This window comes from Gopherus flavomarginatus, chromosome 4, assembly GCF_025201925.1.
Source record: "Gopherus flavomarginatus isolate rGopFla2 chromosome 4, rGopFla2.mat.asm, whole genome shotgun sequence".
NCBI classification, from domain to species: Eukaryota; Metazoa; Chordata; order Testudines; family Testudinidae; genus Gopherus; species Gopherus flavomarginatus.
The window spans coordinates 7,872,039-7,898,941 of NC_066620.1; the positions used below are offsets into that span (position 1 = coordinate 7,872,039).

The following is a 26,903-nucleotide window of genomic DNA, read 5'->3' on the forward strand; positions in this document are numbered from 1 at the left end:
TCATCTCTCCCAGGATTCACAGTTGCCTGGAGATTCATTTCTTCTCTCTGTGAGGAGACAACTATTTTAATAATGCATCACACACAGCATGGGTTCTTTATGCTTTGCTCTTGGGCTAACTTCTCTCGGCGGTCATTGGTACCGCACACTCATCAGCTCTCTGAAAAGCGACGAAGTACGTATCAAAACAAAGCTGGGAAAGTAATTCGCTAATTTCAACCCAGATATTGCAGTCCTAATAAATTTTATGCTTAATTAAGACAGGTTGGAATTTTATTCCAGACCTTTTCCTTTGCAGTCACAATATTTTCCCCTCTGAACAGTCTGTGGGGATATTCACTTTGAGAAATAAGTAACATTTGTACCAGAAGTGTGTATATGTGTGTGTGCATAAACACACACAGAAAATATCAGATTCTCAGGGAAAACATACAGAAGCGCAATGGGCCATAGATCTTCACCTTAAAGCCAGTTTACACCAGCTGGAGCTCTAGCTCATAACAGAATTGCTATAGAGTAAGAGAGTCAGAAGCCTGATTCAAGTCAATGGGAGAATTCACTGGGTTTTGAATCAGGCCCCAGACCCTCAGCTCGTGTAAACTGGGGTAGCTCTATTGAAGTCAGCTGGAGCTACACTAATTTATACCAGCTGAGGACATGGCCCAAATTATTCAATGCATTGAGATAACTAAACCAACTCTAGTGTGTAATGTCTAACAACCACAACAAGACACTAGGTTGCCAAGAAAGTGTCTAAATGCTACAACAGCTTCTCTGTCATACCCATGAAATACATACAAGGAAATAGAAATACGCCCTGCTGATAAATAGGAATTTGTTCTCTTGCAACAGAGTTAATGGATCAGATCCTCAGCTGATGTAAACTGGAACAACTCCACTGATTTATGCCAGCCCAACACATGACCCAATATTTGTAATTTGAGCTCCATGGCTAAAAGACCGTATAAAAAGGGAAAATTATTTATTAATGATTATTATGATAATAGTCATCATCTTCTCAGAGCAGCCTCAGCACTGAAGGTTTATTTAAGCCGAGGGCACTGAAGTGCCATGTTTGCCCATTGTAATGAAGGAGGAAATAGTACTTTCCAATTTCTGCCCAGGTGGGAAGCTCTTTTATTCATGCAATTCATGTCATGTGGACTATGCTTGCTCACATCCTCTTACTGTTCTCCTCAGCCCACAACTAACTCCAGGCTACTTCAGCTCAGTGTATATGAATGGATACAGGACCCTATCTGTACTGTGTGGTCCTGATTCCCCACATCCTTACACCAGCTGGTGGAATGTTGGCGTCACAAGTGCATACCTGTGTTGGATCAGGGCCGTAGGCTTTGGGGAAGGAGTGTCATTTACACTAGGGGATGAATCTCTTTAACACAACTCAGTGCTAGCTATGCCACAGAATTCACTAGCCATGTTCCCAGGGGAGGCTGCTCACTTTAACCCCTGAACAGATGTAAGGAGCCAGATCTTCAGCTCCTCCTAAGGTCTCTCTGCACTGCTGGAAGGGCGAAAGGGGAGCGTAACCCTGCCTGGGGCTGGCCAGGATTATACTACACCTGCCTCACTCTGACTGAGGGGGCATGCTGGGGAAGGAGATGATGTGGGACAGAGGGCACAGCCCTTTGGATGATCCTTGGTTGCAATACAGTCTCTATGGGATTTCTCCAGCCAGCATGACTCAGGGCTTGTCTAGACGAAGAGTTAATATATGGCAAGCGGGAGTGTAAATCTACCTCGCACTAACGTACCATGCTCAGGTCCCTTTGAGTCGCTGCATTCTGTGAATGCCCAATCAAGAATGCTTAATAGTGCACCGCTCAAGGATAGCAGTTCTCAAAGTTACATATTCGAGTATCCAAGATGGAGGTACTTCTGCAGTCATCCAGTCAAGGACCAGAAGGAATACCATGTGACTCAGCTAACCAATCCCAACTAAGCAACACAACTCAAAATCCAAATTCTGAGTATCAAATACTCGCAATGAATTTCTTGCAATCAGCCCTTAGAGTAAAATATTTGACAAATAAATGGGTGCCAGTAGAACAAACATCCTCGAGGAAAGGCAGAAAAACAGGCTAGGTACTGTCACAACACTTCGTCATTGCACATTATTGGCTCAGCTCTAATTATTTGATACATCTTCCATGGGGCTCTAGAGGTGCCATTTGCACGGGGATGGATGTGATGATCTAACGGGCCCCTTCCATCCCTGACTTTTATGATTTATAAGCAAACCCCCAGCTGACCAAAGAGGCATAGGAACAACCCACGCCAGAGATTATCATTTATCAGTGCCATCCCTGGAGCTGGCTGGGTGAGTAGCTAGATTGTGGCCCCAGGCTGCTGTAGCATTACCACTTCTGGTAGCAGTGCTGGCCCAGAGCCCAGAGATGGGCTCCCACTCGACCACCAGGTCAGTCTTTTATCATCCCACTTAAAACTCAGCTAACGGGAGCAGGAGAGGAAAATCCTGATGAACAGGGATTGAGGCTTTACCTTTTTATGTGCTCCCCATTCTGAAGAGAGGGCAAGATCCTCACCTAGTGTAAACGAGGGTAGCTCCATTGAACTCAGGAGAACGACGCTGATTTACGCCTGCGGAGGATGCACTGAAAAAAACAAAACAACACAAAACATTGCAGAATATGCAACAAGGAAGAGATCCACTGCGCAGTGATAAGAATGCAAAAGAGTCTTCTATTCCCTCCGGTGGGTTGGTTTTGACACATTCCAACAGCTGAGCTGGTTAAAAAAATCACATGCAGGCAGGATGGCGGAAACTCCCAGAGCTGCTAACATGGGTCCTCCAAACAGATTCCTTTACACTTGCATTGCTAACAACCGCCAACACAATTCACAGCAGATAGCCTTTCCTATTCATGGTTTGCTCAAGACCAGAGGCACTTTGGGGGACCAGTGATTTGTATTAACAGGCTGTTAATTGTCTTAGCTAGAATTGCAAAGAAAATACAATGCTTTTGTGCAGAGCAAGAAATAAAATCTCAGCCAGCTCCCTCAAAGAATATCAGAACAAAGCAACACTATAATAATACCTGGTTGGAAATATATATGCATATTCTGAGAGCTAATTTTAGCTAAATCTACCGGGGGTGCTTCAATTTGTCATAACTATGCCAGGCTTCCTCACTGTACGCCACTAGCTAATGACTTTTAATGAAAACTCAGTGGAGGGAAAAAAATATAATAAATAAAGTGAATTGAGCAATGCTAGGATAAATGCCTATGGCTTTAGATAGATAGATAAATAGATAGACAGATATTACTGGCAGAGCGATTGTGCTCAAGAAGTACAAAAGACAAAATGCATTATTAGATTGTAACTATTGCTATTAATATTACAGCAGCACCTACTACCTCAACCAAAACGAGGGCCCCACTGTGCTAGGTGCTGTACAAAAGTCCCTGTCCCAGAGAGTTTACAGTGTAAATCAACATGACAGACAAACGGTGGGAGACAGGAGTATTATTATCCCCATTTTACAGATGATGAAACAAGGCCCAGAGAAATTAGGATGAAGGTTTCCCAAAGTGCGTCAGGATACGGGCCTGAGAGGTACTTAGGTGCTGAACTCCCATTCATTTCAAAGACTTAGTACAAGACCCACTGATTTTCAGCTCTCAATGACTTATGCTCGTAAGTCACTCAGGTGCTTTTGAAAACCCCATGGGAGCAACAGGGAGCTGCAGGGTGCTCAGCAGTTTTGAAAAATCAGGCCATTTAGGTGTTTAAATATAGAGTTGGAAGGATCCCATTGAAAAAAAGTCTTGACACTTGGTCACATAGGGATAGGGTGACCTGATTTTATAGGGACAGTCCCAATTTTTGGGTATTTTTCTTATATAGGCTCCTATTACCCTCCACCCCCGTCCTGATTTTTCACATTTGCCATCTGGTCACTCTACACATGGAGTCGGTTGCTAAATGGGAATAAAACCCAGATCTCTGTAGTCCCCTTTCAGTGTCTTAACCACACTTCACTGTCGTTAGTGCGATTTATTATTTGTGTCACAGCAGTGATCACTGTTATTCAATTGTTGAAACATACATCCCAGACCAAACCTCCCAGCTCAAGAATGTCGCTTGCCTGGACTTTGATACCAAGTGGGGATGTGTAGTACTAGGAAGCAGACAGCTGTGTTGTCATCAGCGGAAATATTGAGGCTACTTCAGAATAAATGTCATTTGTAAACCGATCACAAAACATTAACAGAAACTGCATACAGACATCCTGTGTTTTGTCTGTGTACAATGAACATGAGAACAAACATACTGCATCCACAATGCACGTGCAAGGCTTAGGCACAGTGGCTGTTCTTGGAGTAGTTTCAGTAGGATAAGCAGTGGGTTTAAATGCAAAGAAAGAATGGAGAGAAATGAGACTACACAAGGTTTGTGGACAAGCTGGGTGCTGTTTGTTATCTCAAAGCTCTGGGTGACATTCCAAGTCTCCTATCACAAATACACGTGTACCCATCTGCCAGGTGCAGTCAGCAGCAACAAAGGCTGGGTTCAATATCTAGGGGTCACTCTTAACAATACGAAACAGAACCGCCTCAAACCGCCCCCCCCAGTAATCTGGGAAAACTGAACACTACCTCTGGGCACCTTGTAGAGGCAATTCTTCCCTGCTCTATTAAAAGGGAAAGAGAACCAGGCATCAGTTTGGGAAAACACCATTACCACATTCAAAAGCATCCGACCATAAGCAAATCTGACTCCACAGTTCACTGGGCAGTGTCTTTTGCCTCAGTTTCCATCTTGCAGTGGGAAATTGCAATGAATGAATGTCCTCTTAATACACCACTCCCCCCTTTATTCCCCACTCACAGTTGCCTGTACTTGGTTAGCAATGACCCAGAGTTCAGAGGTGTGTTCTATAGGGTTCATCTCCCACCCCAGAAAAGGGAGATGGGAGGTGTTGAGCAATGTCTCTGTGGTCGCTGCATGCCTCTGCAATGGGCTGTTTGCTGCTGCCTCTGCTGCTGCTGGCTGCATGCTGCCGCTGTCAGATACTCACTGCCATTTCTGCTCCCCCCCCAGTCTGAGGTTCCACCACTTAACCCCGCTCTTCAGTGATGTTAGCTCTTAGTCCTTTCACTGGGTGGCAGGGGATCTCACTGCCAGTATAGCCTCTGCATTGTCTTTCCTTGCACCGCTGTCCCTGCACCAGGTCTAAAGCATAGCCCCTACACCTGCTTATCAGCAATTCCGCTCTAGTAATTACCAGACAGAAACACTAACCAGGGCCACTCCGGGAGGAGGGTGAAGTAGGGCAATTTGCCACGGGCCCCACAGGGCCCCATGAGTCTTGGCCTGGCGGCGGTCCGGTCTTTGGTGGCATTTCAGCGGCAGGGGCCCCTTCAGTGCTGCCAAAGACATGGAGCGACTGAAGGGTCCCCTGTTGCCAAAATGCCACCAAAGACCTGGACCGTCACTGGGTGAGTACAAGCGCCGCAGCTCCACCGCTTTGCCCCAGGCCCCCTGAATCCTCTGGGTGGCCCTGACTCTAACTCTTGATTGGCTCTAATCAGCTCTGTCTTTAGCCACTAGAGAGGAGAAGGTCAAATGATGTCCAGGACTCCTTAGGCAAAGACTACACCGCTAAGTAAGAACACCTGTCTTCTCCCTCCCCACTAGGCTTTGGCATCCCTACTCCCTGCTTAGTGAGGTTCTGTTTAGGGTGACCTCCCCAATCAGGGCAGCTAAATACAGTTCTGCTGCCCTTTCCTCACACAATCAGGATAACAACATTCCATCACCCTCACACTAAAGTGATTCATAACCCAACACAAGCCAAAAGTGATCATTTCGACAGAGCAGTTCCATCACGGTGCACACCTAGGCAGAGGAGGCGTGTCTATGCAAACACGGTCTGTTCCTGAAGTCGTTTGTCCCCATTCATCACTAAATGTCAGAGGACAGCTCATGCAGACTCTGCTCACACATGTCAATATGGTACCAGGTAAATAATCATTCTATTCCTGGGCCAAATCTATCCCTGTATAACTCCACTGATTTCAGTAGGGTGGTGCCAGGATGAATTCTGGCCTATGTGTTAATGCCTGCGTGAGTCAGCTGGCTAATGCCACAATCTGATCATCTCACTCTCCAGGGGAGGCTTTTTGTTTTCTTTTCTGCATCGCTGGAGCAACAGAATGAGGGATGGTTTGCTTTGGACAGAAGCCACCTGAGAAGGCAGCTGCCCGGCCTCAGATTTAGGTTGTGCTTTCCTGAGTTCTAATGCACCTCCCCTCCCCATCCCCTGACACATACCATTACACATACCCCTGCCCTGCCCTGCTCTGCTCTGTCTTACCAGCAGGAGCTATTCGGTCCTCAGGGAATGATGGTCTGTGCATAGCCCTTTCCTCTGCAACGACTGATGGAGTGCCAACCCCAAGCATTAAAATATGAGAGTCAGGCCTCCAAAAATCTTGAGGTAAAGGGGAAGGGTAGAGTCCAGTGGTTGAAGCACTAGCCTTAGACTTGGGAAATGTGAGTTCATGTCCCTGTCTTACCATAGATTTCCTGTGTGACCTTTGGCAAGTCACTGAGGGGTAGCACCCGCGGCTGGCCTGTGCCAGCTGACTGGGCTCAGACTAAGGGATTGTTTAATACTACAGTGTAGCCTGAGCTCTGGGACCCTCCCTAGAGCCTGGGCTCCAGCCTGAGCGCCGACACCGCAGTAAAACAGACCCTTAGCCTGAGCTCTACAAGCCCAAGTCAGCTGGCACGGGCCAGATGCGAGTATCTAATTGCAGTGTAGACATGCCATTAGTCTTGCTGTGCCTCAGTTCCCCATCTGTACAATGGGGATAATGGCACAGCCCTGTCTCTCAGCGGTGTTGTGAGGAGAAAGGCCTAAAAAATTATGAGATGTTATGGTAATAGGGGTATATAAATACCTAAGATGGACAGATAAAATACAAAACGAATTGAAATATATCATGCACACTCTGATCGTTTGCAAGTTGAAGCTAAGGTAAAGCAATAGAGGATGAGTGGATAGTACAGGAATAGGAGTGAAAGGGCAGAAAGCCGGGTGAGAGGAATGGGACTGAAATTGCTTGTAATAAACTACACCAGTTGAGGATCTGGTTCATTTGACTGAGTGGAGAGAAACATAGAAATGAAATCACATTGAGTGGGCATTAACTCCTAGACAGCTGCTAGACCAAAAGTCTCTAGTTAAGAAACATTTAAATGTATCATTGTTAACTAACATCTGTACTGCTTTTCCTTAGATGCTTCATGCCCTTATGAACACTCTGGGCTGATTCTCAGCTGATTTCCAGCAGCTCAGCATCACCATTGTCAATGAAGCTAGGTTGATTTGTACTAGCTGGTCCTGAATTTCACATCATCTTCTTTAAGGAAACTTTAGTTCCTATGCCAGTAAACCAGTTACCATCTATGATACAACCACAAACCTGTGTACATTGTTCTCACAAGCATGGCTGTGTCGCCTCGGGAATGGAGACATTCAAAGACCCCGCAGAACTGCCAGCCTTTGATCCATGGGCGGTTTAGCATTCTTGAGTGTTAATTTCAATGAGCTAAGAGTTCACCTTATTAAAACCAGGCTGATTGCTCAGGGTATCTGTATTTCCTTGGGGTGAAATGAGGACACGCATGCACTGTAAAGATGTTTCAACCCCCCGAACTCATGAGAGGGGCTGGCCCAGTACAGGTTGCTAAGACAGGGATGGACTTTAGCACAGCTAAGAGGGCAGGTGATAGCTGGGGTGGATGCAGATGCTGTCTCTGAGGTTAGGGTTGGATCTGAATCTGCAGGAGCTGCCTCACTCAGCCCTACTTATCCATCTAAGCCAATTTAAATCTTCCATCGTCTTTGTTCTCACACTGGCTTCACTTTGTATCTGACTGAAATCCAGTGTAGGTACGTACAGGGCCTCCGTTACTGTAATATCTGAGCAACTGTCATTTTTTAAATGTCTTTATCCTCACAACACCTCTGAGAGGGAGGGGAGTGCTATCATCCCCATGATGCTGATGGAGAACTGACTCGCAGAGTGACTAAAGGCTAGATTTTTAAAAGGTATTTATGTACTTGGTAGGACTTTCAAAAGCACCCACACCTCTAACACCTATTGAAATCACCTACATCCTTCTGAAAATTCCACAAGGTGCCTAAATACTGATGAGGTTCAGGGCTAAGTGACTTGACCAAGGTACATAGGCAGGGCCGGTGCTACCATTTAGACAGACTAGGCGGTTGCCTAGGGCACCAAGATTCGGGGGCGCAACAAAGCGGTGCCCCCCAATTTTTTTTTTAAGCATTTCAGCTGCCGCTGAGGGAGAGGGAGTCTGAGCTGCCGCCAGCAGCCCAGGGGTTCTACTGCACAGTCGCTGCTTCACTTCTCCCGCCTCCCAGGGCCAATCAGCTGTTTGGTGCCGCAAGCCTAGGAGGAGAATTAGAGCAGGACAGCGTGCTCGGAGAGGACGCAGAGCAGAGGTGAGCTGGGGTGGGGAAGTACTGCAGGGATCCCCGGGCCAGGGGGTGGGGAGCTGCCAAGGGGGCGGGTGGGCACACCTCAGGGCTGAGGGGGCGCAAGGTGGAAGTTTTGCCTAGGGCGGGAAACTTCCTTGCACCGGCCCTGTACACAGGAACTCTGTGGCAGAGCAAGAAACTAAACCCTGGGATCCACCTGGACACACTCAAAAGAGGCTCCAGCTTCCCCTCAGACAACTCCTACTGTTCAGTTATGTGTATTCACAGCAAAATCCTACAACACAGTTAATTTTGGGTCCAGTGTAAAATCAATGGAATTTAATACCAAATTCACTAATGGGAGATTGCAATAATTACATGAATCATTTTCAGATTTAATTAAATACATATGTTCAATGGAAGGTTTTTATCTGCAGCTGCCACATTGTTTCCAGTAGTGGGGTAGGTTTAAAGGATTTTGCCCAGAATAGAGGTCAAGTTTGTCAGAGAACACGCGGTACTTCGGATACCAGGCCAAATCCAAACATGCTGAAGTTTTGGAAGATTTGGATCTGGATTGCGAAACCCTCCAGTCTGAGCATGTTCCAATCCAGATTTGTTATTCGACCCATTACAGAAATATAAAGTACGGTTCTAAGGTTTCGATTTGGGCCCAATGCTAGTATAAAGAGGATCATTCTAACTATAGAACATTGGCCAGACGTGTGATGGTACATATGGCACAATCGTCTTACCTTTGGTAAGTGAGCTTTGGAAAAATGTTTAATTAATCTTACTGCTCTACATAGGGAGGACTGGGCCCATCTCAACCAGCCCAGTGCTTGGCAAATTCTCAGAAGCTAGGAGAGAAATTCCATCAGGCTTAGCCACCACAGTGCAGAGACTTTCTAAATCAATTCCTTTGATGTCTCTTGGCTTTTGCAAAGGAAACTCCACGCTTGATTAAAGCAAATAAACAAAGCTGCAGGTGGCAGGACCATACTCACTCAGAACCCACAGACTTAAAGGAATAATTAAGGCTTAAAAACAGCCTCTCTCACCCACTGGCCTTTCCTGCTTTTCGTTCGCCGCTGCCAAATGCTGCAGAGTGCTCATCTCTGCAGTGATGCTTGTCTTGTCTTGTGTTCCCAGTAGGGTGGCCAACTTTCTAACTGTACAAAAGTGAACACCCTAACCCCGCCCCTTTGCCAAGGCCCTGCCCCCTGCTCACTACATTCCCCTTCCCTCAGTGGCTTGCCCCCCCACACTGTCAGTGGGCTGGGAAAGGGGGTCAGGGTGTGGGAGGGAGTGAGTGCTCTGGCAGGGGGTGCAGGCTCTGAGGTGGGGCTGGGGATGAGGGGTTTGGAGTACAGGAAGGGGGTCTAGGTTGTGAGAGGGGTTAAGGGCTGGGCCAGGGACTTGGAGCACAAAGCTTACCTCATGGGGTTCCCAGTTAGCAGTGCAGCGGGGTTAAGACAGACTCCCTGCCTGTCCCTGCACTGCGCTGTGCCCCAGAAGCAGCCAGCAGGTCCGGCTCCTAGGCGGGGGGCCAGGGGGTCTCAGTGCGCTGCTCTCGCCCACAGGCACCGCCACCCCAGCTCCCCCTGGCTGCTATTCCTGGCCAACGGGAGTGCAGAGCTGGTGCTTGGGGCAGCCATAAGCCCTATGGCCCCCCCTCCACCCCTGCCTAGGAGCTGGACCTGCTGCTGGTCACTTCTGAGGCACAGTGCGGTGCCAGGACAGCTGGGAATAGCGCCTGCCTTAGCCCCGCAGCACGGCCGACTGGACTTTTCACGGCCCAGTCAGCGGTGCTGACCAGAGCTGCCAGGATCCCCTGCCAACGGGCGTTCTGGTCAAAAACCGGACACCTGACAACCCTAGCTGAAAGGGGCCGAGCGCGGAGGAGGCTGGCTTTGAAGAGGGAAAGCAGCAATGTCTCTAAAGCGCTGAAGACCAACATTTTCTAGAAGCTTCCTCTCACATCGGAGGCACCCCATGGTAAAGACAATTGAAGAGGTGGGTTCTCAGCACCTCTGAAACGCAGGACTGAGCAGTTTCAGGTTCAGCATCCAAACCTGGGGCCTCCCACATTAAGTGCCCTTCTGGAAGTAATCTTAGGCCACTCGCTCTCCTCTGTCAAATCCTACCTCAAGATTCATTTTTCCTCTGACACCAGTGAGAAGCCAGCCCTGAGCCAAGCAATAATGGTTAGGCAGGGCAGCGGCCAGGGTTTGGGGTTGGGCCTTCGGATAATATGGAACCACTGAGCTCCGTATTTCGCTAATTCACGTCACAGCTAGCTGGGCCACCTGGAGAACAGAGCAGCTACTGAGGCCTGAGGGGAGGCGCTGCTTCATCAGCCTTCCTCGGCCCACAAGGCGGAGAAGGGAGCTCTCAGCTGGGACGCTACACAACATGCCAGGAGCCGAGGCCGAAGGAGAGGAGTCAGGCTGCCTGGAGAGTGTTGCGAAAGTAACCTCGTCCTTGCAACTACTCACCGACCCATTGGGCACCAGGGAGCCTTCTGATGCCCGAGCCGTAGCTTTGTGTGCGTGTGGGGAAGGGCACAGCACCGGGATGGGAACGAGGGGCATTCGTGGCAATAAATTAACACTAGCAGAGACTGTAAGGGACACTCCACAGCGGGACCCTGCCCACATCGTTCCTTCGTTAGCAGGAGTTATCGCCCCCCTTGTCCCTTACAGTGGAGAAACTCCTGTCTGAGGGGCCTCCATGACCTGCCCCATGACCAGGACCCCCGAGGATACTCACTGCAGCCCACCCACGTGAAGGATACTCTGGCACGAGTTCTATGAGGAGCTGAAGGAAACACAGCGTTGAAGAGACTCACCTTCGTCCAGGGACTTCAGGGGCTGGGTCAGATCTTGTGAACAGGCAGTAGCCGGCCAGTTAGCCTCTGGCTGGGTGGAGCAGCCACAGGCACTCAGGTGGGTGGGAGGGGGAAGAGGGTAAATTGGGGCCCAGATGGAGCCACCCCTCCCCCATTAACCCCAGCTCCAGAACTGTGCAGGGGAGGACCCCTCCCCCCACTCCTCCAGGGACACTAGTACCCAGGTGGTGCCTCCCCTCTTCCAACCTGTGCGGCCTTAGGGGAGAACAGCAGAGACTCCAACCACAGGGACAGGAGCTGCCCAAGCAGGAGGCTCTGGACAGTCCAATTCAAACTGTCTGTACTGTTCCTGCCCAGCACTGACTGGCCACTCGCTCCAAATCCCTCTGCCCTGCCCCCCGTTTCTTTACTTCAGCTTCCCTCCACACCTGCCCCACTGTGTTCCTTTCAGCCCCCTCCCATTTAGCGGAGCCCCTCCTAACTAAACTCAACCCTCCCCTCACAAAAAAACCCAGCTCATATGACATTTGGCCACACTGTTCACTTGGCTTGTGTGTTCTATCCTTTCATTCACCCATATAGTCCAGCTGGTTTACCTAGACACTATTGTTTCCTTGGATTCCCATCTGTGCCCAGCCGCTGTCTCTTGTTTTAAATGTGTATTTTAAACATTTGGGGCAAGGACTGTCATTTTGTCCTGTGTTTGTACAACGCCTAGCACAAAGGTGCCTAATGGATTTCCTAATGGAGCTGCAGCAGAGGAGTACCCTGGCACAGCTGCTGATGCCCCCTATTAGATCACAGCAGTGACTGGTGGAATAATGTAGTCATGCAGACCTGCGATGACCAGCCATGGGTCCAGAAATGGAGCACTGGAACTGATCCAAGAGGTGAATATAGCTGAACCACTTGATAAAAGCAACCACAATATAATTCAATATATCACTGGGGGATGGGGGAGGGGGAAAATACCAAAGAATCCCACCCCCTTAGCATTTAGCTTCAGAAAGAGGAACTACACAAAAACGAGGAAGCTAGTGAAATGGAAATTAAAAGGTACAGTCACAAAAAAGTTAAATGCCTGGAAGCTGCATGGGAACTTTCTAAAGAGGCTCATATTAAATGTATACCCCAAATTAAAAAGCATAATAAGAGGAACAGAAAAGTGCCACCTTGGCTAAACAAAGTAAAAGATGTGATTAGAGGCAGAAAAGGTAGTCTTTAAAACTCAGAAGTTAAATCCGACTGAGAAAAACAGAAAGGCGCATAAACTGACAAGTCAAATGTAAAAAGTGTAAGTAGGAAGGGCAAAAAAAATGTGAAGAGCAACTAGCCAAAGATTCAAAAACTAACAACAAAAAATGCTTGCGTACATCAGAAGCAGGAAGGCTTTCAATCAGTGGGGCCACCGAACGATGGAGGTTCTAAAGGACAGCTCAAGGAAGACAAGGCCTTTGCAGAAAAGCTGTACTAGTTCTTTGCACCAGTCTTCACTGCAGAGGATGTGAGGGAGATTCCCACAACTGAGCCATTCTTTGCAGGTGACAAATCTGAGGAACTACCCCAGACAGAGGACCAAATTGATTAATAGTAGTAAGTCATCAGGACCAGATGGGATTCCATGGTCAGGTTTTTTTGTCTGAACATAGATGCAGGTGGAGAAGCCAAGAACAGTGTTGACAATGGCAATATGACATGGCAGCATTTACACACTGTCCTAACTAAGTGCTGCTGTGTATTGTTAAGCCATTCCAATCCTAGTTGGCACAGCAACGCAAGATCCTACATTCAAATGTATGGCACCATGCAGGCAGAGGTACCTCTCTAGTGTCCCTCACTGCTGTCTACACACCACCAGCAGCAGCTTAATATGCTGCTCTTATGGGATGTACAGCTCAACCTACACAAGCAATGGAAGGTGCAACCCTCTAGTGTAGTTAGTACATCAGTTTGTAAATTATGTTGTATTGAAAACTGTGTTAACATTACAAGCTATCACTTTAAATTCTCTGAGTCTTCAAATCATGCAATCCGAGTCTTCACTCAGACTGTAAGAGAGCCAGTTTAGTGGATTAACAAGCACTTGGGCATCTTTCAAGATAAATAATTGAATTAAGAACATTTTAAAATTTCATCACAATCTGCAGTCTTAGATTTATGAATCTGGATCTGCGTAACTTCTGTACCAAGTAACACCGCTATGATTTACTACTAAACAGTTGGCTTCAAACCAGTTTAAATAGTTAAAGAAAAATTAACAGCTGTTTTTAAATTCAAATGTATTTATTTTTTTAAATAAAAGACCAATTTCCAAGTACTGTGCTGTTTGTGGAGGACAAAAGAAATTTAACGATGAGATATGTAAAGCAAGCTGAAAGAAACCCTTTGCCTCAAACTATTCAGTAGTGCAGGCCCAAATACATATTTGCAATTGTTCATGTAATCAATTCTATACAGCAATGACAGTATTTAAAGATTATAATACAAGCTATCAATTTCACTGTCAATTTACAAGGGAAAAATAAATATTTCGGTTTTTTTAATTAGATATGAACACTTCAGTAAAAAGTTATAGCTGTTGTGTTGCCATGACACTATCTTACAAGGTACAAATTGAAGAACATGCATACATACCTAACAGGATTTTCTAAGATATAATTTTGGAATAAATTACAGAGGACAGACATCAGTCAACAGAGGATAAAGATTATCTGAGAAATCAATTTTGAAAGCAAAAATCACAACTGTTGCAGAATACAAAAGTCAGTGGTCTGTAACATGTAGTAAGATGAACTGCAGATGGTAAAAACCTTATTTGAATATACTTACATACAGGCTCATGGTTTTAGGCAACAAAGATTAAGTGTTTTAGTTCATCCCTGCTACCCTCCACTCAACTAGCACCTCAAGGATGAAAGGACCATTGCAAATACTATAATTTCATGCTTAATATCTGAAGCATGCATTTTGTAGAATTTGTGCATTATATACTTTTGCTCTTTTAAGATTATTGTGCAACAATAAAGTTTTTTAACCAATGAAAAATCTTGTGTGTCTCTAAAGTTATTTGCAACGTTTTGAGATTTGGCAGGGTTGTGCAGGATTAATTAAAAGCTGTACTTGTGGTTCGCCCTTAACTGCCATATATAGACTTTATCCCATTCAGTTGGCTGGTAAAGAAAAAAATGGCAGCAACCTAAAGGTTCTAACAGAGTGAGAAAAATCAGCTCACGTGCACTGCAGTTTACTTAAAAATATATCTATACTGTATATACACACATTTTAAGATGGCACAAAGGTTTTGTACAATTGGATGCATCAGTGCAAATACATGCATATGAGGTACTAATTTATTCAGGCCAGATCTAATTGTGCATACATTACAATCACTCCCCTAATCTGATGTCAGGTTAGTACTGGAATCAAATCTATGACAAAATTATACATCAGTAGTTTCAATATCGTATCACAGTAACCTCTAGAATTTCACCTTTGAAACTACCACACCTCAGATTGCTCATTTTATAAGTCATGTTTGCACACTGTTACAGTACTTTGTTTCGATTAAGATTTTGAACTTGTTGATTGTGATATTTAAAAACTGTATATGTAAACCAGAACAATAATTATAACTGGCCTAACATTTTAACAGAATTTTAAATTCTAGCAAGTACTGTCATGGAATAGGAACATAGTTATTGCTCAAAAAAATGAAGGCATAGATGGCACTGCTCCAATGGTGAAAATTGAATACAGAAAGCAGAATCCTGCCTACGCACACTTAAGCATCTGATAAGTTATCTATGCCATTCATTTCCATAAGGCTATTACGACATTTACACAGAGACATGGTGCTAAAGTGGCTAACAGTGGGACATGTACAGAATTTCAGCTCTGGTAATTCTCTCTTTAGACGTTCCAACTGTTCTACCTGGAATATATTTGGTTGTTCAGGCATCCAGTCATATATCCTGAATAAATGAGAATAAAAAGTCTGTAAGAAATGATGTTCTACAGAAATAATGCTACATAAACTGTTAAATTTCCATTTTCTCTGCTTAGAGTGAAATTAGGTAGCTAACACTTGAAACTTGTCTCTCTAAACCATATCCTGCAATAGAAAGCGGTAGTCCTTTATCAGCATGGTTAACGGTTTGACTGGATAATATGCTAAAAAGCAAGCAACTATGACCACTAACATCCACTTATTCTTCTGAAGATATGACTTTACAGGAGATGTTGTATTAATTCAGATGGAATATATGAGCTAAAGATATTAACATAACCCAGTCACTATCCAACATTAAACAGCGTTGGACAAGGTCTGGAGTTTCGTATGCAGAGATTTCAGCCGGCTTTGTACCATCGCAAACACCACTGAAAATCCTTTTAAACCTTCTTTTATTAAAGATTAGGAAGAGGAAAACACTCTTATAGCATTTGAAATGTAAAGTGGTAAGAATATTAAAATGAAAACCTATTTTCCTGTTCTTTTCTCTTTAGCCGGACAGAGTTTTCAAAAGGAACCTCCAGCCCCTTGTTTGACAGTCCCTTTGAGCAGCAGTTCTCAACCTGGAGTCTGCGGCCCCATAGGGGGTTTACAAGCCAGTTTCAGGGGGCCCATGAAGCAGATCCAGTATTAAACTGGCTGGAGTCCTGGAAGGCTGATATTATATATCCAAATAGTCCAAATTCAAGTTTGCTGTTGCAAATTATAAAAAAAAGTTTTTTTAAGGAGCATTGTTCGTGTTTAAATAATCCCCAAAGAAATTGCCACTGCATTCTATATTGGTCCAATTTTTAAGACAACTCACTGGCAGCAGTGTGGTAGAAGAGAGGTGTGTCTGTTCTTCTCCACTATCTCTTGAATGGTTCCTAACAGGAAGAAACTAATGCCCTTGCATCCTTTCCAATCTCCCAAAACTCAGCAGTTCATTCCATTCTTTGCTCAGTAGCTCCCAACTTTCATCTTTGCTTGTCAACTCACTTATTTAACCCCCAATAATTAGCTTTTTAAGAAGAGTTCGTTTAGACATTAGTTAAGTATAAAATGTTGTACTTTAAAAGTCCAATTAAAGCTTTGTATTAAAAACTAGTTTAAGTGCCACCAATATCAAACACAAACTAACACAAAGGCATAACCGAGTGGTTCTGTGATCAGTGTGACATTCTGTTGTAACTAGATACTGACGCTCATGCAGTATAAAACTTAAGGGCCCAGTATCAGCCTTAGAAGGTGAAATTTCTTGATTCACATATCGTTACAGAAGTATTTATATAAGAGTGTGTTTTAATACTGGGTGAATACACAGTGTTTCAAAATTCTAGCGCCAATGAATAAACAGCAACAGTTTGGCTTTCCATTCCACTAAACATTTCCATCTGCTTTACTAAACATTATTAATTCATCTACACTAGTTTTGTCAATTGGAATATTTTTGTTTTAAAATAAATGTTCAGGTCCAAAATACTCAAATCATTTCAGCCTGGGCTTTTCAGGAGTACCATTTATAATGCATAATAAAGCAGAAAGCTTGTAACCAAGGAAGCATGTAGTAACACAGTAAAGTAAATTTATTTCAGAGCTCAACAATCATTTAAAGAGTGATTCTTTAATATTTGTATTTCAGTTGCATCCATGGACCCCAATCAGAATTTAAGACCCATCATGCTAGACTATGTCCATGTCCTCAAAAAAATTACAGTACCAGGCAAGTAACATATGAAGGGACAGTATGAAAGGGAAAATCTCAAATATGTAAGTTTACACACAAACTATATATAGTACACCTCTACAGTGATATAACGCGACCCGATATAACACGAATTCAGATACAATACGGTAAAGCAGTGCTCGGGGGGGGGGGGGGGCTGGGCTGCGCACTTCGGCAAAACAAAGCAAGTTCAATATAATGCGGTAAGATTTTTTGGCTCCCAAGGACAGTGTTATATCGGGGTAGAGGTGTATTATTAAATGGCTTAAAAATGAAGAAGCCAGTATGACAGGCAGAAAGTCTTTTTAGGAAATATCTATATCTAATGTTTCTGTCATCATGCTATTTAGGTGTCAAACAGTAATTATACAGTAAACATCTTGTCAGTAGAATTATTACATGCAGACACTATATCTGTATGCTTACAATATCTGTCTTTTATTAAACATAGCTAGTTGAATATAAATTAATGTCCAACATTTATTAAACATTAGTTCATCTAATAAAACCCTATTTAACTTTAATTTTACAGGAAGGCACTGCTAATTTACATGAACATTTAGGCAATTAAGGCCCCAAATTTAGAATTTGTGTAACAGTTTTACAGAACGTATGTTGTTTTTTAAAAAGAAGTTATTCCAATGAGTTTGGATTGAACATTCCCTTGTAGTATTTGCAACACAAATTCTAGAGCTTTGCATCAGTGCATAAGAATTAACTACACCGGGCTGCCAACAGTGCCTCATCTATGCTAAAGCTTCCGTTTTTGTGAGTACACATGACAACAATAGTGACAGAAATTAAGAAAATATTGTTAGGTAGGTGAGGTCCAAGCTGTAAGTTATGTAAAACAATTATGTACCAAAACTAACACTGGAAATGTTTTTCCTTGATGGTTTTAATTGCAATTAAACTTTGTTAGATTGGATGTAAATATTCCATTGTGTTGGTTGCAACCTAAACATTGCAGTTTTGTGCTAGAATGTAAGAGCCAGAAAATGAAACTTCAGTTTCGACAGCTTTACCAAAGTGAAAAAATGGTGAAATTTTTTTTTTAAATGTAGGTTTAATATATACTTTCACACAGAATTTGTTAAACTATTTTAATCATTAGCAAATTCTTTAACATTTTAGCTATTAATCACTTAATTTTCTGTGCCTCTGGTTTCCCAGCCAGACCCCAGTTCTTTCCAGAGTACATAAGCTCTTCTGTCTTCATCACCCCTGTTTACTGTAGTATCTCAGCACCTGGAAAACATTAATGTATTTTCAACACCCCTGTAAAATAGGCAAGTGCTAGCCTCTTTTCACAGCTGGGAAACAAGAGGCACAGAAAGTTAAGGAACTTGCCCAATCTCACAAGTTTAAAAGGAAAGGAAAGAAGGATGGTTTTGTGGTTGGGTAGTAGACCGGGACTCAAGAAATCTGGATTCACTTTCTGGCCCTCCCTCAGTCGGCAGATCCATTCCTATGGGAATCCTCTCTGTTACACCACCACCTATCATAGTTGTTCCTCCATGTACTGCAACTACCTTTTAGCATGTTCAAGAAAAATGCTATATAATAATTTTATTTCCACAGCTAAGAGGCATTCACTTTCAACTGCACTTTAGGAACTGCTGCTGATTGAGGTATTAAGTCCTTTCCATCAATGAGACACTTTTATGCCAACAATTTCACCAGTACCTCCCCTCCACCCCCAAGTTAGGCCTAGCCCTTTTCATAATCTCAGGACACAAAATAATCAGTCTTCTAGAATCAAAAGACACAAGGTGGGTGAGGTAATATCTTTCACTGGACCAACTTCTGTTGGTGAGAGAGAAGTTCTAGAGCTTACCCAGAGTGCTTCTTTACTAACTGGTCCACCAAATCATATTATAGGTGTGCAGGGGTGGTGTGCGCGCTTCAGGAAGCTATATGCAAGCCTCTCCTCTTACATCTCATTATTTCCTTACTTTAAAGGAGAGGTAGCATTCTAGTGCAGAGTTGGAGAAGAGATGCTGTGACACTTTGGGGTTCAACCCAGACCAGTAAAGAGGTTGTGTCACTGTGTTCTCTCTTTTAGAAATCAAACGCAAGGCCACACAATAAACTGGCCATCTATGTACTCGTATCCTCCTCCTACGGAAGGAAGAGTCACCTATGTTTCACACATGCAACTAAGACAGTATGAGAGTTTAGGACAAACTGTCTCTTGAACTTGGGTTTACAGACACATACAGAGCAGGATATTCTAACACCCACACAAATCAGGCCAAAATCCAAGTGAAGTCAATGCAGGATCAGAAAGAACACACATTTCATATGCTCACTTTAGGTACTGTAATTCTAAAGAAATATCTGAAAAAAAAATACCTGTCATATATTAGCCCATTAATGCCATATTCTCTCAACTTCTTCCTGTTCTCTGGGTCATTCGTATCATCACCCCAACAGAAAATAACTAAACCTTTAGATTTGGCCTCTTGAATATATGACGGGTTCCTAAGCAGGTCTTCAGTGTGCACATTAATTCCCTGAAAAGTTATAAAAAACACTTAAGAAAACGCAAATCTAATCTAGACTAAACACTTTTAAAAGTCAGCATTCCTAGCTTTTGATCACTGAAGTGTTTCACAATTTTTAGACAACTAAAAGAAAAAAAATTAAATGATTTAAAAAGGAATTCAATGACTACTGAACAGTAGTTAAAGAAGCAAGTCTTTAAAAATGCAAAAGGACAGAAGTGCATTCTTAGAACTTTAAAGCAATGAAAATACATTACTTTAACATGTTTACTAAATGTTTATGTATTCTTTTAACAGTTTGCTTGTCACCTTATTCTGCTTCTGTATTTTAAAAGTCAGTTTATCAGCAATTATGGAATGTAGCAATAAGTTAGTTTCATTTCACAGAGTAACAAGAGCATGACAATTTACCAGCAAGTTTTCAAACTGGGCAAAGCTCATAGCAATAGGAGTTGTACGAGACCTGAGATCCATAAGTTCTGGATAAATATCAGATTTTCCTTGTGTCAGAAACAACACAGGATACTTATTTTGCTTTTGCCGAATCCTGTAAAAGAATATAAATACACAATTGCAAAGGGAAACGTCAGTAGTGTTTCTCTCACACAGATGAGAATATAAAAGCAGAGTCACCGTTAAACTGTACTGACATGTAATATGCAAAGTATTAATCAAGGATTAGGCAGTTTTGTGGGCAGACACCAGTCTGTCTAGTCAGTTGGATATGACTAAAAAGTTAACATAATGCACTAACCTTTACTATATTCCAGAAAAGACAAGGCAAATATGAGAAAACGGAGAAAAATTCTTTTTCACATGACTGATTTTTTTTCTCCCCTTTCTTCCCATGCAAAAGGGACATAACTGCCCTGGATTTTAATTCCAGAAAGATGATTTGGCATAGTGATGTCTCCCTTTCCTGCATAGTAATATGCACATCTGCATGTCTGAACACATTCACTACAAATGACAAGTTCAGTCTCATGGTTAGAAGGGAATACTTTTACTTACTGGGCATTCATTTAATCCTTTGCAGATGCAACAGATAAACACTGCAGTTTTGCCTCAGTGTGTACAACATACCACTGTCCCTTTCACCATTTTAGAGATTTACATATTTCAACTTTTAAAGTAAGCTAAAGTATGTTCCCCCTCCCCAAAGTTTTCCATATATAAAATTCTAGAAGAGAGTAGCCTTCTATCATTTTTCCCTCTGTAAAACACACAACAGCAAACGTAAAACATTTCCAAGCCACCTTGACCACTTCAGAGTTGGTTCACCAGCACAGCTATGAAATAGTAATAGGCTCAAGTAGTATTCTGGGCTTGGCGATTCATCAACTTTGACTCCACCATCACTTACTCTTCACCTTTCATTGCCCCCTCCTAACTAACCCCTTTGCACCCTTATTCCACTCTTTTTTCCCAGGCTGTCCCTTATGTTTGGAAGTCCTCTTACTGTCAAGTACCCGTCTTCTTTCAAATCTCTGCTTTAAAGATTTTTCTACAGCAGGGGTAGGCAACGTATGGCATGTGTTCCAAAGGCGGCACACGAGCAGATTTTCAGAGGCACTCACACTGCCCAGGTCCTGGCCACTGGCCTGGGGAGCTCTGCATTTTAATTTAATTTTAAATGAAGCTTCTTAAACATTTTGAAACCTTATTTACTTTACATACAACAATAGTTTAGATATATATTATAGACTTATAGAAAGAGACCTTCTAAAAATGTTAAAATGTATTACTGGCATGCGAAACCTTAGAGTGAATAAATGAAGACTCGGCACAGCACTTCTGAAAGGCCGCCGACCCCTGTTCTACACAGTCTTTCAGTAAGAAATTCTGCAATATTTCCATACAAAGACTGGTGTAGTATGTCGATTACGCTATGTCCTGGACCTTAAGTTCCCTATTCAGGGTCTATCACTTCTTTATTCAGCACCCAAAAACAAACATAAGATGTGCCACAACAGAAAGCCAATATCCAGTAACTGTATTTATATAATTTAAGAATTTTCATGTTTGTTTTTTTAATCAGGAGATTTGTTGAAAATAGTCAATAGAGAATTCTATCATTATAGATGTATATTTAATTTGCGTGCACTAAATAACTGTCAAATAAAGATGATACGTCCTGTTCTAACATGGTCATCTATTGTGACAAGAATTGGTTGCTACCAGTAAGTGTACTGTCTCGGCATTTGTTTGCACAGCAGCATATGGACACTGACATTACCCAAAACTGTCCTATAATCGAAGAGACATTAGCGCTGTTATCTGGTCCTGACTTTCCTTATGTAGTACTGTGAAGCAGAGTATTTCAAAACAGATATTTTCTTGTTCTGAGACACTAAATATTTTATCCTCCAGCCAAGAGGAGGGAACAGTTTGACACATGCTGGAATGGCCAGGAAACTAAAGCCAGAAGGAAAGTGAAACCCCAGTATAAAGTCTGCTCTTTTCCCCGTTTTAAGAAAATAAAATGTTTACTCAGACAACTGAGCCACTTTAACAAATAGTAAATTCTCTATTTTTTCCAATGCCTTTTCTCTTAATATGCTGCTGGCTTTGTTTACAGATTATATTTCTGGGCAGGAGTCAGATGGATGAAAGGTCTAAATCCATGTTTAGCAACTAAACCTAAGCATGTTGGCATTCAAACTCAAGTCACAAAAATAACTTCTAAATGAGTTTTCCATTGTGCACTAACACCGAAAGTGAAATCTATTGAGTCAAAAATGGTTTAAAGTTGAGTTGTAACTTACATTGTGCAAATGTCCGCATCAAATGAAGAAAATATAATTCTCCTTCTTCCAGCATTTTCTAGAACAGTTTTTAGAATTATATCTAAGAAGAGGTTCATATCAAAATAGGTTGACAGGTTGCCATCCCATTTCCCATCCTATAAAAACAAGAACAAGTAGTTGAACTAACTCAATGACTACTGTAATTATTTCCAACGACAGGAGTCTATTACTGAAGTTGAGTGAAAAAAGAATCCAGCTCGTCAATATGAATAAAAAAATAGCACTCTTCTCCAGTCTACCAAGTGCTGTTTGCAACACTATGGAGCTGGCTTTCAACAAAATTGTTCAGAAATATGCAGCTTTTAAATCAGTGTTTAAAGTTTTATAACTTTAAATGGACTTTTCAAGATTCATTAAAACAACTTACTTTATTCCTAGGAACATCAACTATTCATGAAGTCTACTAAAATTAAAAGATCATTTGCATAACAAAATCATTTAAAAATGGGTTATATTAAAAAACAAAAATATATTAAAAAGCCAAATGTAATATAAATGAATAAAGGAAAGGGCAACGAACATTAGATGCTTTGTACAACCACCTGCAAGTGTATAAATGTTGTAGCAATATTTAATTATATAAATAACTCAGGAATCTTTTCATCTTTAGAAGAGGATTGCCTCTAAAAAAATGGTCAGTTGTGCATTATAATCACAATACAAATACTTGCGCATGTGCTTAAAGGGAAGTACATGTCTGTTTATTTGCAGGTTCAGTGTCTTATTTTCTAGTTCTAAAACTAGTAGGATACACCGTCAGTGAAACAAAACTGCCTTTAACTGTTCAAAAGAAAAAAAAAAGTCTGGGTAAGCCTAATTACTATTTTACCACTATTTTTATTTAATCAAAGTTGTTTAGGTCTGTGTCACATGCAAACTGACATATCAAGATATGCATGGTAGTCTGCAATATAACACAAGTTATCACAACAAGGAACATTATAAATTGCTTACTCTTTGTTGGCAGATCCATTTTATTTCTATGTTAAACCCGACATCTTCAGGAAGGGATTCCAGAACCTGGATACAATAGTATTATAAAAAGGGGACCAAATCACATGCTGTTCATTAAGTACTATTGGCAAGGATAAATACAGAACAAAAAATGCTGAAACATCACCCAGCAATGGCCAAGAAGTACAGCACACATATGATTCTTTAACACTTAAAGGCACATTATCCTTTTTCTACTCTGGTCCAAAGTGGGTCAATGGAATAATGAGAAAAACCTTCAAGAATTAGCTACAGCATTATCTGCAACTAATTTCTTATGTACTAACACTTTGGGATGTACGTTATTTACAATTTACAAATACTTAGTGCATACATTTTCTGTTTGGCTACTTATTACATATGTTTACATATTAAAAACAATTGCCCTGATACATGAAAAAAGTCACAATTTCCCTGGTTAACAGCCATAAATTGTCTAGGCCAGTTCATTATCCATTTGTTCATGTTTACCTCTCAGACAAAAGAAAGAGTTAATTACTTTCATTTGGATTTGGGAGAAAAGTACCCAGCAATTGCTGTAAGGGGCAAATAGAAGCACAGTTCAAGGAAAAAAAGTTTCAAGCATTATCACAGACTAACTCTGGTAAACAGTTTCTGAAGAAAAAGCCAACTCAGAAACACAACTTTGGCAAAGATTAGTTATTAATGGAATATACTGGAACTGTACTCACTCAGTGATATATGCGCCCGTGCTAAGTGGCAGAAGCTAAGTGGTGAACAAATGCAATTCTAAGGCTGAAGTTTTGAAAAGTGGCCACCAATTGCAGGTGCCTCAAATTTGGTGCCCAATTTGTCACTCCCCAGAGGTCTGATTTTCAGAGATGTTAAGCACCTGCAGGTCCCAAAAACTTCTAGAGTTGTGGATGAATAGCATTTCTGAAAAGCAGGCTCTAGGTGCCAAGCTGGGTACCTAAAAACTGAGCCATCCATAATTAGTGGCCACTTTTTAAAGTTCTGGCCCATAGCCTCCTTTTAGCGCCACTCCACCCATTTTCTTTGGCTTTAACGCATTGTTGCTGGTAAAAAGCATCTTATCAACTCCTGGGAAGAAGTATTTCATTACCCACCAGTGAGCTCCTATTGCAGAAAAATCAGGATGATTCAGGAACTGGAAAGAAATGGAATTTTTTTTTCCAGATCTTTTTTGGCTCTTCCTCAAAATTGAAGCAGTACATCAAAAGGTGTCCCATTTATAATTCATGTTGGAAACTGAAGAGGTTTTGAATGTGGCTGATACATTTACAGTGGTTATACAAGCTACACTAGTGATTTACTAGACAATTACAGCATTTCAGTGCCCTGACTTTATGTGCATGTAGACAGTCAAAAAAATGTTCCATTTTGAACCCTTTCCTCGTCCTGTGACAAAAATCTTTGGAAGTTTGTGTTCTAGACTCCACTTCTCCATTAAGCATGCAAGAACCCAAACTTATTTATAAATATTTGCAAATTTCAATTTGTCTAGTATTATATTGCTCAACATTGTCTAGTTCTATACTGACTGCTGCTTACCGTCTGGAGAGACGGAAATGGTTGGTTCTCCGAAGCAGGGCTTTCCTCCCCTTTAAAAGATGCTGAAATTAAATAAAAAAATATATTTAAATAAGGCGAATAGCAGTATTGCCAACCCCCAAATTAGGAGACTGTCTTCAAAATCATGAGATTTTTAAAGAGATTAACTTTTTTTGAAGTTTGTCCTCTGCTTATTTAACTCCTCCCACCCCACCTCCAACATGTGTGAAACTTAGTGTTGCCAGCTCAAACATAAGTGAACAAGGTGATTTTGGCCCATGCTGCGTGAGCTTTTCCTCAAGTACTCAACTGACATGGGTCCCCCATTGCGCTATGGTCTGTCCAAACATATAGTAAGAAATTATGCCCCGAAGAGCTTACAATATAGTGCAAAGTTTGTGACAGGGCAGCTGAAAGTTGAACTCCGAGGCTACCAGACTTCCTTTAAATGGGAATGCCTTTTAATCCTTGCTGAGCTGGATTTCATACTGGTGAACTATGGTTGAAAGGCTCTACAGCTCATTAGCAAAGCCCTGAGACATACAGCGCATGTCTACACTGCAATAAAAATACCCACAGCTGGCCTGTGCCAGCTGACTCAGGCTGTGGGGCTATAAGGAGAGAAGTTTACACACCCCAGGCTCCAATCCAAGCCTGGACATCTACACTGCAATTTTGTAGCCCCACAGCCCTAGCCCCACAAGCCCGAGTTGGCTGACATGAGCCAGCCATAGGTGTTTTACTGTAGTGTAGACATACCCATAGTTCACTATAAGTGCTAATGGTATACTTTGAGAATTAAGCTTGTTTTCTAGAAGTTCTGACCTTTTGGAAAATTAGAGACAACATCTTCCACTCAGGAACCACAGACAGTCTTCCACATATTACTCTCAGCCTCAAATACCTCTCTCCATTGGCAGTCTTAATCTCACATTTTGTTCTTAAAGTGACCACTCCCATTAAACCAAAGTATAAGCACAAAAAAATGCAACAATAACTGTTAATACCACATGTAAAGTCACTTCAAAATGCAATGTTTTGCAATATAAACCACTCCAACTCTTACTTCAGGGTCGCAAGACTTTTATTCATATTATGCCTGCGCGCACACACACTTATTTCACTCCCACATGGGTCACTGTCAGAGTTTAAACCTTCTGTTCCACAGCACCCATCTCTTCTACTTCTGCTAGGGTAACTCGAGAAAGGAAAAGCATGCTGTTATCCTCAGTAGGAACCTGTCCATACAGGGAGACATCATACACACAATGCCAGTGGACTACACTTGCATTTGAGAAACAGCCTAACACTGGGCATCAGAGTTTTTGGTTTTTCCTTCTGGTTACAGGACCAGATTGTGGTCTAATGGTTACAGACAGTATAGCTAAATAGAACAATATCCCTGCTTGTTGTCTTTGGGGAATGAGACAGACCTCTGGATGTAAAAGCACAGGCCTTTACCAGATTTTTTTAACATGGAAACCACAATAAAAAAGTCATAAGCTGCTGTGTGTGGTGACAGAGCCACGCTGTGTTAGCATGGGTTACAGAAGCATCTAATTTGCCATGTTCCTTTGGCAAACTGTCAAAATGGGTAAGATGTGGCTCTCTAATATTAGACATCTAGATTCGATTCCCAGCTCTAAAATGACCTTATACACATTCTCCATTATCCTGTGAAATGGATGAATGATACTTAACCCCTTCTCCAAGACAAAAGTATGAGACCTTGGCTCATAATTGTGAAGGACATGGACATATTAAAGAGCTGAAACTAAAATTCATGGTCTCTTGGGCTTGCAGTTCAGTGCACCTTCCTCAAGACTACAGTGTAGTATGTGGGGAGCTCACTCTGATTTTGCTTTCCCCAAATTATATAATGGAGGGAACTTCTGACATCATCGCAAGACTGCCTATAGAGGTGGCCAAAATCACGTTATTTCCAATAAATCTGAGTTGGCAACACTGCGAATTGCAAACACCTAATGCTGGAAGAC

General features: G+C 42.3%; 1 protein-coding gene across 8 annotated transcripts in view; it reads right to left on the reverse strand.

The window, feature by feature from the left end:
* Positions 1-13,859: 13,859 nt before the first annotated feature.
* The window catches only part of GPCPD1 (glycerophosphocholine phosphodiesterase 1), a 73,618-nt gene continuing 60,574 nt past the window's right edge, over positions 13,860-26,903 (reverse strand). For 6 of the 8 annotated variants that reach the window (XM_050952117.1, XM_050952116.1, XM_050952118.1 and 3 more), the window contains 6 exons: positions 24,907-24,968; positions 23,335-23,400; positions 22,339-22,475; positions 19,985-20,120; positions 19,422-19,582; positions 13,860-15,323 (listed from right to left, as the gene is read on the reverse strand). In XM_050952117.1, coding sequence (XP_050808074.1) covers positions 15,134-15,323; positions 19,422-19,582; positions 19,985-20,120; positions 22,339-22,475; positions 23,335-23,400; positions 24,907-24,968 — 752 coding nt within the window. In that variant the 3' untranslated portion in view covers positions 13,860-15,133. Of the gene's footprint in view, positions 15,324-18,155; positions 18,315-19,421; positions 19,583-19,984; positions 20,121-22,338; positions 22,476-23,334; positions 23,401-24,906; positions 24,969-26,903 lie in introns of those variants that run through there. The other 2 variants (XM_050952121.1, XM_050952123.1) reach the window with 2 other exon arrangements.